This window comes from Haliotis asinina, chromosome 7 (genome assembly GCF_037392515.1).
Source record: "Haliotis asinina isolate JCU_RB_2024 chromosome 7, JCU_Hal_asi_v2, whole genome shotgun sequence".
Taxonomy (NCBI): domain Eukaryota; kingdom Metazoa; phylum Mollusca; class Gastropoda; order Lepetellida; family Haliotidae; genus Haliotis; species Haliotis asinina.
The window spans coordinates 15,474,936-15,488,450 of NC_090286.1; the positions used below are offsets into that span (position 1 = coordinate 15,474,936).

Consider the following 13,515-nt stretch of genomic DNA (forward strand, 5'->3'; position numbering starts at 1 on the left):
ACATTTGTATTTTTCCCATTTTCCATGGAAACGATTCAGACTTCAGTCTCAAAAGGGAGGGATGGGCTTTGTTTTCTGAGTAAAACTCAAAAACCATTTTATGTCTTTCAACAGAACCTGGCAGATATATGAGGCAGATCTTGAAGTGATGCCTTTTGCTGTTGGCATTTATATTTTTCATTATTTCCATGGAAACGATTTGGACTTCGTCTAAAAAAAACATCAAGTAACTGTCAGATGGTTTGTTCTTCCAAACATGTGGGGGCTGGGGATATGTTTCTTGTCTTCATAAAATATGTTCAAATCAATCAGTTCTTGCCTCTTTAAAATAAAAATGAACATATTTACCAACACTGTTCTGTGATCTGATTTTAAGGTTTTTGAGAGAGAGATTTGCACTACTTTTGTGTCTTCTGACATATAGTGTGTTATTTCAGGAATGACAACCAGCGACTACCAGTGGTGGGTTCACCCTTTTGGATGGCGCCTGAGGCTCTTAATGGTCTATATTATAATGAAAGGGTAAAACACTTATGTGTACATATGTAGAAATATAATGTTTACATATAATTTTAAACTTATCTTGTCACACAGAGTGTACTCTCTCTCTCTTGTGATTTACAGTTGAGTCAAAACAAACTGTCTACAGTAAAAGTTTTGGGTATCTGTCTTGAACCCTTCTCCCCAACACATCCCACTGCACCTGTTCCTGGACAGTCTGGCATCTCATGAGAAGCATGCAGCCTGATGAGAAGCATGTACTCTGATGGGTCATGTGACTCCTTTGTCCAGTCATTCTCTTTCTTGTCGCACTAGAGTGCTGACATGCTGTTATTTTTCCAAACACCCTCGTACTTTTCTGAGAGCCCATATAGTCATGGAAACAATTTCAATACATTTTTAAAATTTCGAATCAAGTAATAATAAATTATCACTGAGTTTGTAAATAGCTGAGGTATGGTACAGTTTTGAACTTAGTTACTGTTACAATGTGGTAATGATCAGGATACAATTGTATGATAATGATCATCATACAATAACAGTCCCTGAATTATGCCAGTATAACAATATAGTATTAATAAACTACTAAATGTCTGGGATGTCCCATATTGTAGTCCCAGGAACACTCAAATACAGGACTGAAGGTAAATCCCTGATCTAGATGTCTGGTGGACAGATAAGTAGACATCGGAGGATTCAGGCCCGTCACTCTACCTCAACCCAACTTTAACCATATCAGCCCTCGAGCATGCTCAGCAACCGGAGACGACATCATCATAGATCCATCCATTGACTCTTCAGACTTCATCAATCAACGTTCAGCAATTTTGATGCCGTTTACTCCCACTCATCACCTCTTCATGGATGCATCTTCTTGACCTACAAGCAGCAAGGCTGTGGCTATCTAGTTCTTCCACCTGAGAGATAATGTCAGTAAGATCAAGTCACTTACTGAGAGTATGTCGCTGACATCAATTTGGTCCCCTGGTGCTGGCACTGCGACTGTACTTGACTCAACAATGCAGATGGTAACATACTTTGTTTGCAGAGACCATTTTACCTTGTATAAAGTTAAAAAAGATATTTGGAACTCCATTATTCATCTTCGTTATACTTTCCTCTTGGCATTAAATCTGCTTCACATTGGGGCATTGCAGTACAGTCACCTTATACGATTTCATCATAGACTGAACAGCCACTTTTGTACACCAACGAAGAGGTGATCAAAACTAATACTCTCTGACGTCTACTTGCTGAGCAATCGTATCAGTGGAATGCCAGTGGATTTCGATATGTTCTACTCCTAGTTGCCGGGCACATTCTTGACTGAACTTGTGGAAAGGTACAAGGGTCATTTGATGTGGCTCAGAGCCGAATGTTAAACAGCTTTCTGTCTCTATGATGATCGCAGGAGATGATTTTGAAGAACTTTGATGGGTGTCCTGGATATTGGGGTGGTCTACATGCTGAGCTCTGCATTTGTTTTTGGACAAATGTATGGCAGAATGCAACATTTACCCAGGAGGGCCCCGCTCCCTGGGCGTTATTGTGTTGAGCAAGCCAAGTGGTTTTGAAGAAACAACTGGAGTACAGGAGTTATGCAGTCACTCAGGAGATTGTAATCCTTATGCATCATCATTATGTCACCACCCAGACACAGGACAATGTGTGGCCCACCGTCCAACCATAGGATAAGTTCAGCCTGTTAGATAGGATTAGTTTAAAACTATGACAGGTTTAGCTGTAAATTGTATCTTTATAATTACTTCTTATTCTGTCTCACTTGATGGATTTCCTCCACGGCAAACCTGCTGCATAGATAATGACAATTGCTTCAAGTCGAGAATGACTGGACGGAAGAGTCACATGACTCATCAGAGCACAGGCTGCATGTTTCTCAGGAGGCTGCCAGGCTGTCCAGGAATGGGTGCAGTGGGGTGTGTTGGGGCGAGGGGTTCAAGAGGGAGATCAGAAACTTTGTTTACAGTTTGTTTCTCACAAAAGAGAGTACATTCTGTGAGATTAAAATTCAAAGTTAAAGTTTTCTATTTTCATGTTATCTGATTCATGATCACTCACACTAAAGAAATAATCTGTTCGTCAATGTTTATGGTTAGTTTCTTTCATTTCTCATTAACTGCATATGTCCACGCACCGTACCCGGTTTTTGGACGACTCCTATTTCGGACAGCCATTTTACTCGTGATTTCTCGCGCTATAACAAGAAATGTGATGTCATCAAAGGTGCCGACAGCACAGGTATCACTTCGTCTGTCACTCCGGCAAAATGTTTCTAGTAAAACTTCCTAACGTAAGTACAACATCCAAATTATTGAGAATGTACCTTACTTGATCCCTAGATACTTTCTGTAAAGGCATGAACAGTTTAAAACATCTGTACCTTACTTGATCCCTAGATACTTTCTGTAAAGGCACGAACAGTTTAAAACATCTGTACCTTACTTGATCCCTAGATACTTTCTGTAAAGGCACGAACAGTTTAAAACATCTGTACCTTACTTGATCCCTAGATACTCTCTGTAAAGGCATGAACAGTTTAAAACATCTGTACCTTACTTGATCCCTAGATACTCTCTGTAAAGGCACGAACAGTTTAAAACATCTGTACCTTACTTGATCCCTAGATACTCTCTGTAAAGGCATGAACAGTTTAAAACATCTGTACCTTACTTGATCCCTAGATACTTTCTGTAAAGGCACGAACAGTTTAAAACATCTGTACCTTACTTGATCCCTAGATACTCTCTGTAAAGGCATGAACAGTTTAAAACATCTGTACCTTACTTGATCCCTAGATACTCTCTGTAAAGGCATGAACAGTTTAAAACATCTGTACCTTACTTGATCCCTAGATACTCTCTGTAAAGGCATGAACAGTTTAAAACATCTGTACCTTACTTGATCCCTAGATACTCTCTGTAAAGGCACGAACAGTTTAAAACATCTGTACCTTACTTGATCCCTAGATACTCTCTGTAAAGGCATGAACAGTTTAAAACATCTGTACCTTACTTGATCCCTAGATACTTTCTGTAAAGGCACGAACAGTTTAAAACATCTGTACCTTACTTGATCCCTAGATACTTTCTGTAAAGGCACGAACAGTTTAAAACATCTGTACCTTACTTGATCCCTAGATACTCTCTGTAAAGGCACGAACAGTTTAAAACATCTGTACCTTACTTGATCCCTAGATACTTTCTGTAAAGGCATGAACAGTTTAAAACATCTGTACCTTACTTGATCCCTAGATCCTTTCTGTAAAGGCATGAACAGTTTAAAACATCTGTACCTTACTTGATCCCTAGATCCTTTCTGTAAAGGCATGAACAGTTTAAAACATCTGTACCTTACTTGATCCCTAGATACTCTCTGTAAAGGCTTGAACAGTTTAAAACATCTGTACCTTACTTGATCCCTAGATACTCTCTGTAAAGGCATGAACAGTTTAAAACATCTGTACCTTACTTGATCCCTAGATACTCTCTGTAAAGGCATGAACAGTTTAAAACATCTGTACCTTACTTGATCCCTAGATACTCTCTGTAAAGGCACGAACAGTTTAAAACATCTGTACCTTACTTGATCCCTAGATCCTTTCTGTAAAGGCATGAACAGTTTAAAACATCTGTACCTTACTTGATCCCTAGATCCTTTCTGTAAAGGCATGAACAGTTTAAAACATCTGTACCTTACTTGATCCCTAGATACTTTCTGTAAAGGCATGAACAGTTTAAAACATCTGTACCTTACTTGATCCCTAGATACTTTCTGTAAAGGTATGAACAGTTTAAAACATCTGTATTTGATTAACAACGCCTGTGAAAATCTGAGAGGTGCGTCGTCTGCTATGTTGACAAACTGTACTAAAAGTCCTGTGACGTTAAAGGAAGGAAACTCCACTTTCAAGTGTGTCCTAGGCCGGACACGTCTAATTACAGGAATTATTCCAATGATTCAGTATCAAAGGCATACAATGCTGTGACTGAGGGTGGTATGAGCATCAGATAAGCTGCTAGAACTTTTAACATACCTTCAAGCACTTTCCATGACAGGGTTAGTGAAAGGATTGAGATGTCTTGCAACTCATTGGGACCAGAGCCTTTGTTATCTAGGGATGAGGAAGAGATGTTGGTACAACATGTATTGAGTGTGTCATCTTTTGGATACGGCTACACAAGACAGGATGTTGCAACTATTGCATCAGATCTTGCGGTCAGCTTGGGTAAGAAAGATGACAACAAACCACTGTCACTTCATTGGTTTCATGGACTTTTGAAAAGGTGGCCTGAAGTAAGCCCAGATCACTGGACCTCCAAAGAGCCAAAGCATCATCTCAAAAAACTGTTGAGAATTACTACAGTCAACTGGAAGTCATAATGGACAGGGTTAATTTCACGAATAGTCCAGAGAGAATATAAAACTTAGATGAAAAGGGGTTGATGGAAAACCATACACCTCCTAAAGTTATATCCTCCAGTCAGGATGTTCCAGTGTCTGTCTCTCTGCCAAGGTCCAATACCACTATGGTAATTAGGTGCGGCAATGCAGTTGGAAATGTCATTCCTCTGTACTTCATCTTCAAAGGTCAGCAAATGCGGGATGAACTTTTAGGATGTTGTTCTCCTGGTACAGCAGGAACTGTCAGCAATTCTGGATGGTCCAACAACGAAATCTTCAGACAATATCTCTCTGAACATTTCCTGCTATTCAGCATTCAACCCACTGCCGCAAAGCCACTTTGGATCCTGTATGACAGTCAAGAGTCGCACGTGTCTGATTTGTTGAGTGAATGGGCAATTGATCGGCACTTGATATTTGTCCTCCCAGCGCATACTTCTCTCATACTTCAACCAATGGATGTTGGTTGCTTTGGTCCATTTGAGAGGATTTATTGGAATATCAGACATAAATACATGCAAGAACATGCCACAAAAGGAGTTGAGAAGCATGCCATTTGTCACTTGGGTTGCAAGGTGTATTCAGTGGCTCTTACACCTGCAAATTTACAAGCCTTGTTCAGAAAATGTGGAATCGGGCCTTTCAATAAGAAGGCTGTCAGTAAGTCTCATTTTATACCGGCGACGGTATTCAAGAGCTCGACTACTTCAAGAATTGCCGTGCAGAACAGACGCTGAACACCAGTAGTTGACATATGCAACTCCGACTCCGAGATCAGTGATGACGATGACGAAGTTTGTTGCCAGTGTAATTTATTTCAGCCTTTAGAGGTGAAAAACTGTCTCACTTATTTTTGTGAAATGGGCGGATTTGCACACACCCTAGCTGTAAACACTGGATCCACCTACAGTTTTGCACTCTCGTTAAAACAGTCCGTTGAAATTCAAAGTTCTGGTGTCCATGTCACAACGAGAAAGAGGAGTGAAAGAAAGATTGTCAGCCAGTTTAAATATGTTGCTGTTTCTAAAGTGCTCTGATGTTCATAACAGAACTTCGAATTTGGACATGTTTTGTTTGTTAATGTCGGCTTTGCCGATTTCTTTCGTGAACAGTGTCCCGCACGTTTCGTACATTCTGGGGATCCCCTCTGACGCATGGACCAATCAAGTGTCCGAAAATAGGTGACGTCACTCTCATCGATCAGGAGTCTCCCAGCTGAACAATGGCCACACTGTTTATCGAGGACTCGATTGAGATCGGGAATTGTGTTGATTTGATCCCTAAGTCAATAATCTGAAGATAAGAATCTGGTTTGGAGTTCTGTTTTTATTTATTCATCCACGCGATAGTATAGTATTCTAATCTGTCCAAAAACCGGGTACACCTGGATACAATTATATTGATAATTGTAATGAATTTAGGGTGAAAACAATGTTGTGCTATGTTGATTTTTCTTTTCAGGCTGATGTATTTTCTTATGGTATTATTCTGTGTGAGATCACTGCACGTATAGACTCTGATCCAGACAACCTACCACGCACAAAGGTATGGAGAGTTATTCCCCTTACAAGAACTATGATACTCACTTTTACCACTGGATGAAGAACATTATATCATATGCATGTATGAAAACGTCTGGTCTTGAGCAAGATGCCAGTTGCAAGACATTATTATCATTTATAATGGAAACCAACCAATTGCAAACTGAAATTGATTTCTTCACAGAACTTTGGAGTGGACTATGTCGCCTTCAGTGAAAAGGTCATCTACTGCCCACTGGACTTTTTACAGTTTGCCTTCAAGTGCTGCCAGGTAGTTCTGACATCCTCTAGTTTACGGATGTGTTCACCTTATGATGATGATGATGATGATGATGATGATGATGATGAGGCCAAACCTTCCCCAGGAAAACGTTGGCCTAGGATAAACTATCCCTGGGGAAACTAGCATAGGCCAAACCTTTTCCCCCTACACTTAATCTTCTTCAGGGAAAGTTTGTCCTAGGCCAAAATTTCACCACCCTTGAATCAGCTTTAAATTACAGGGTACTTCTTTCACACCCTTGTTCTTATATGAAAAGGAGGAGATTCTGGCCTAGCTGGGCAATTTCTTCCCCATCCTTTTTCATGTTTATGATTAAGTCTTTGAAGGGCATTTAGAATACATCAGGATGAAGATTTTTATGGATATCCACTTTATTATGAGAACACTATTTTTTCTTATTCAGAAGTATCCTGAGGTTTATGACTACGTCGGATTTTCATATATTTTCAGCTGGGACTGTCAAATCAGTAGAAAATCTCTAGATTCATACCATCTGAAAGCCACATTTCAGTGTTTAGCATCATTGTCAGCTTTTTGCAGATGAAAAGTGTCTTTAATGAGTCTAAGAGAGGACTGTACTTCCCCCACCCCACCCAGCCCCCATGCAAATTTGCTGGTAATTTGGCACTGCGTCAAAGGGTCCCCACTGTCTATACTAATTATCTTGATCTTCATATATAACAGCCATAAAATAAGATATAAAAACTGACATTGGAGATGGCCAATTCTGTATTAGTGGGAACTGAAATCTGGAAATATATTTTCGGAATAAGAGCAAGAAAAATAGATGATTTTTTTTTTTTTGCAGTCCAATGCCAAACGATTAAGGGTGAAACATCAACCTGATTGTTATGTATATAGTACACCCTTTAACTTAACAGGAAATTGAAAACAAATGTTTTGTACCAATAGTTATCTCTGTGCCATGAGTACTAACATATAAACAACCACTGGTAAATGTAAACATGTTCGACCTAACACAGTTCGATAATCAAAAAATTATCAAAATATTTCATTATAATTATTATTATGTTACAAAACTTAACTTTACTTTTGTATGTATATGTGTCATATCATTAATAATGTATTATACAATCATGTACTTAATTTTGTATTTCAATAATTTACTTTTCTCCATTTATTCTGTATTTTCATATCACAAAAAAGTTACTCTGTTCACAACGATAAATACCCAGTTTTTACTTGGATGTCCATATCCATTCAAAATTTTACTCTCTCACTTGTCGGCAACTACTTAACAGTTGGAAGTAGACGTATACCTGGCCAGTGGATATCTGAACCATGTTTCATTCACCATAAGTGATTAAGAATTAGTAAACAAGCTTATTGTTGAAGAATGTTCCATTACATTTATACATAAGTACAACAAATATCAGATAATAACAGCATGATAATAAGGCAAGCAGCCTGTGTATATTACATCTTATTTACCCATCAAATATCATTTGAATGTTCACATGTTATGGTGACATGATTTTGGACAGATGAAAAACTAATGCAATGTATCTTCATAGGACTGGCGGCAGGAGTGGGATGGATGTAGAGATATACGCCATTCAAACATGTATGCATTCAAATCACTACAGCCAAGTCAGAGGCGAGAATAGACAATTTAGCTAGAATGTGTATCAAAGTTTAAGTCAAAACTACAGTCAGTTTGATGTTTGTAACAACCTGTTCTCCCTCTTTTAATATAAGAGCACAAGTGGTTCTTGTCTGTTTGTCTTTGTTTTCAGTAGCTTATGTTAGGCTATTTATAAAAATTCTTGTTTCTCATTACCGCACTATACATTAGAGTAAATGCATCTTTGAGTCTCAAAATGTTCCTGAATTTATCACACTTCTTCGTTTGATATTCTGTGGGAGAAAAGGTGTAAATTTCCATAGAAATCAACTTGTTTTTGATACAAAATAAAATGTATGTTTTAGAAATAAAATCTGCTCGCCTGGCCCATCTTGTTTTTTGAAAAAGCATTGAAAAACAAGATGTGTCATGTTGTGTAGTTTACTTCACCTTTAGTTTGGGGTTGTGTTATGTAGTTTACTGTTGAGTTTTGCTGCAGTTGACAGGTATGGGTGTCCTGTAGTTGACCAGCATGAATTCTTGTAGTTGATGGGGAAAATACAGGATGCATGGCCAGAACAGGACAGATAAGCTGAAACATTTACATTGTTTTCCGTAGCGAAGTGCATGGTTCAGTCAGACAGGAGTCATCAGGGGAATTGTGTTTGCTTTATAGTCAAAACAGAACATGCCCTCAATAATGTTCCAGCTATGAGATATTGGTTTGTAGATAATTGACCATGGGCAGACAGTCCATTGATCATCAGCATTGATATACACAATGACATTCATCAAGCAACCCAATCCTGATCGCATGATCCTGTTAGTTTGCTTTTCATAGCAAGCAAGGGCTGCGGAAGGGCAGTTCTTACCTGTATCTACATTGGAACAGAAGAGGAGTGACCCCATCCCCACCTTTCTTTGATTTTTTTTTCACAGAAACATGCAGTATGAATATTGTACAGCAGATCTATCCCATATGTATGCCCCCGCTACAAGGTAACGGGGGTATACAGCATTCATTCCGTCTATCCGTCCCCAAACTGCATTCAGAGCATATCTCTTAAAGTTTACATACCAGGTTCAACAAACTTCACACACATGTTAATCCTTACCCATAGATGTGCCTCTTGCTATTTTTATTTATTTATTTTTTTGCTTCAGAATTTGTTTTGTTGTTGTTTGCCATGGAAACATAACTTAGTGCAAAATATGTTTGATGTTTACCAAAACTATACATGCAAGGTTCACCAAACTGAATACACAAGTTAATCATGACCCACAGATGTGCCATGTGCTATTTATTTGCAAAATGTGATTATTCAAAGTGTGATGTTTTCATGGTCTTTCTTTGTGTCATATGTACCAGTATGTGCTTTATTCTCTGTATCTAGATTAGTTATTTCCGTGATGTGGTCAACATGTGATATATTCTCTGTATCTAGATTAGTTATTTCCTTGAAGCGGTCAACATGTGATATATTCTCTGTATCTAGATTAGTTATTTCCTTGATGCGGTCAACATGTGATATATTCTCTGTATCTAGATTAGTTATTTCCTTGAAGCGGTCAACATGTGCTTTGTTCTCTGTATGTAGATTAGTTATTTCCTTGAAGCGGTCAACATGTGCTTTATTTTCTGTATCTAGATAAGTTATTTCCTTGAAGCGGTCAACATGTGCTTTGTTCTCTGTATCTAGATTAGTTATTTCCTTGAAGCGGTCAACATGTGCTTTGTTCTCTGTATGTAGATTAGTTATTTCCTTGAAGCAGTCAACATGTGATATATTCTCTGTATCTAGATTAGTTATTTCCTTGATGCGGTCAACATGTGATATATTCTCTGTATCTAGATTTGTTATTTCCTTGAAGCGGTCTACATGTGCTTTGTTCTCTGTATGTAGATTAGTTATTTCCTTGAAGCGGTCAACATGTGCTTTATTTTCTGTATCTAGATAAGTTATTTCCTTGAAGCGGTCAACATGTGCTTTGTTCTCTGTATGTAGATTAGTTATTTCCTTGAAGCGGTCAACATGTGCTTTGTTCTCTGTATGTAGATTAGTTATTTCCTTGAAGCGGTCAACATGTGCTTTATTTTCTGTATCTAGATAAGTTATTTCCTTGAAGCGGTCAACATGTGCTTTGTTCTCTGTATGTAGATTAGTTATTTCCTTGATGCGGTCAACGTGTCATTTATTCTCTGTATCTAGATTAGTTATTTCCTTGGTGTGGTCAACATGTGATATATTTTCTGTATCTACATGGATTGTTTAAAATTTTGTGAACTGCTGATCAAATTATTTATCAATATCAGTCATTTCTATGTCCCAAAGTGGGAAGCAGGGTGAGCTGCGCTGACTTCTATCTACACTTGTTGTCTTTGCACATAATGTTGTCAAATTCTGTACAGTCCTTCCTATGACTCTAGACTGACCAATGACAATTTAGTGGAAGCTCTTACAGTTCAATCACATCTCTTCCAGATTAAGAAAAAACTTACATCTAGTACAGTACTTCTTTGTAATTTGTAAAATCAGAAAATGACACAAAAGATCAAAGCATAATCAATTTGAAACACATAGGATTAGGTTTACAACTGGTTGAAGGAAGTCTTGAATTTCCATGGCAGAAACTGCCAGTGTTCTCAAACATCATGTCTAACAGCAATATACACTGCCACCCAACAATAACCACTGTCTACAGCAATATACACTGCCACCCAGCAATATACACTGCCACCCAGCAATAACCACTGTCTACAGCAATATACACTGCCACCCAGCAATATACACTGCCACCCAGCAATAACCACTGTCTACAGCAATATACACTGCCACCCAACAATAACCACTGTCTACAGCAATATACACTGCCACCCTGCAATAACCACTGTCTACAGCAATATACACTGCCACCCAGCAATATAGACTGCCACCCAACAATAACCACTACCCACAATAATATACACTGCCACCTAACAACAATATACACTGCCACCTAACAACAATATACACTGCCACCTAACAACAATATACACTGCCACCTAACAACAATATACACTGCCACCTAACAACAATATACACCCACCCTTTTATTCTTATTTTATTAAAAATTCTGTTCATTTTAGTTATGATAGTGGTGACACTTTTTCATGGCATTCAGGAGCCCTTGAACTTTTAATGAAAGACCACAGGGTTCTGCAAATGATAATGCCCTGAAAAACAGTGTTACCCTTATAACAATAACCATTGTCTACAGCATAATATATGCCATAGGCATAAGCACAGGTTTGACGATATTGCCTTATTTGGAAGCAGTCCAAGATACCACTTCATGAAGATCACGTATAAGAAGCCTGTCATTTATAACATTGCCGACATGTAAAGGAGCCTTATAGTGTTAATTTTCCATTAAATACATAAAGTTAGTTGCCTCACTGTCTTAGAGCCAGCAAGTCATGTAAGATATCTGTCCTGCTTTAACATGTGTGTACTCCCTGTTCCAGATTGAAGCCAACAAGCGCCCTTCCTTTCCTGAAATTGTGGAATCTATGGAGAAGATTCAGAGGAACTTGAATAATGAACTACTAAGTCAAAAGGAACGAGAAAAGAAAGGTGTTTATATCTCAACAGTATCATTCAGTGTGTGCGTGCGTGTGTGTGCGCTTAAAATTTTGGTTGTTGTGATTTCCTGTGGAGCTTATCGAAGCTCTTGAAACTCTGTAGAGCTTATACAATGGCAGCTCATCCAAGTATGTTTTGATTTCAGGAAGTTAACTTTGGTCGATTTTTTATCACCACAACATGCAGTGCAGCTGAATATAGTTGACGTCTTGCCTGTCTGACTGAAATCATTTTGTTGGCAGGGCATAACTGAAAAATCGTTCATTAGTTTTCAATGAACATTGGTTGATATATCAAGCAGAAATAGTGCCTTTTGCTATTTATGGATATTTGTCATTTATAATTTTCTCGGATTTCATTGAAACTTTTGGGACTAAGTTTCAAAAGGGAGGGGTGAGTTACATTTCTAGAGCCCAATGTAAAATCCTTTCAATATCTTTCTACAAGGCTTGGCACATGTAACAAAACAGATCTTGCAGTGGTGCCATTTGCTATTTACCATTTTTTGGCATCAATATTTTTCATGATGTCCAGAAACAATTTGGACTTCGACAAAAAAAAAATCAAGTTAAACCTTAAATAACTTGCATATTATTTGTTCTCTCAAATGTTTAGAGGCCAGGGAGATTTGTCATCTTCTGATTACTCTTGTATTGTGTTTGATGTTCACCGTCGCCATATAGCTGGAATATTGCTAAGTGCGACGTAAAACTAAACTCACTCACTCACTCATGTTTGATGTTCAGATAGTCCCTGATGAAATATTGGTCAAATAAAGCAAATTATGTTTTGAAGGAGCTCTGTGGCAAAAGAAACTAAATTCCGTCAGACAGCATAAAGAGATGCATGATGTGAGCTGTACGTATTACTATTGCACTTACAGAGGGTTAACCAGCTTAGCCTTCTCATTCTCCAGTAATGTTACCATTTTTCCTTATCCTGACTCATGCTTGATTGCTCATCTCCTCATCCCTGGCGGAAGTAGTGGGACACCTGAAATCCCTTGACGTTCCCTTCTAAAAGAAGCAGACGTAAAAATACACTCACCCACGAGTAGCCTCCCTTTACCTGCGCACATGGTCAGCTGATTGGCCATGGTTGTCACTCTCTCCTCAGCGCCCAATGAGGGTGGCCGGAGGCACCTGGGGTCCTGATTACGGCAATGTTTTTCCACTATTTCGGTCGTTTAACTAAATTTATGTCGTATGCAGTATTTGGTTTATATATATGTATCATAATTTGTTAAATTTCTGATTATTGTGTGTTGATATAGCACATATTTCATCAACTCAGACTTAGTTTCAGTTGATGAAATCATCTTTGCAGTGTAGGTTACGGCTGTCAGCAGTTGACCCGCACTTACTTGGTCCTATGTGTAAGTTCTTTCACTATTCGCTGTGAATTTTGCAGGAACTTATCTGTTTCAGAATTTACTTTATAAATTCGTTCTGTTCACAGGCGTGCGAGGGACAGGCACCGTTGGCTTTCATTAGCCATGTCTAAATCTGATGATTTAGCCTTGGGTAATCGTGTATTATTAACTGCTGAAAGTCATTCCAG

At 38.4% G+C, this 13,515-nt stretch overlaps 1 protein-coding gene across 1 annotated transcript in view; it reads left to right on the forward strand.

The window, feature by feature from the left end:
- The window catches only part of LOC137291796 (dual specificity testis-specific protein kinase 2-like), a 41,841-nt gene that overhangs the window by 22,109 nt on the left and 6,217 nt on the right, over nucleotides 1-13,515 (forward strand). Inside the window, exons 6-9 of the mRNA XM_067823326.1 lie at nucleotides 438-522; nucleotides 6,385-6,468; nucleotides 6,649-6,735; nucleotides 11,838-11,946. Coding sequence (XP_067679427.1) covers nucleotides 438-522; nucleotides 6,385-6,468; nucleotides 6,649-6,735; nucleotides 11,838-11,946 — 365 coding nt within the window. The remainder of the gene's footprint in view (nucleotides 1-437; nucleotides 523-6,384; nucleotides 6,469-6,648; nucleotides 6,736-11,837; nucleotides 11,947-13,515) is intronic.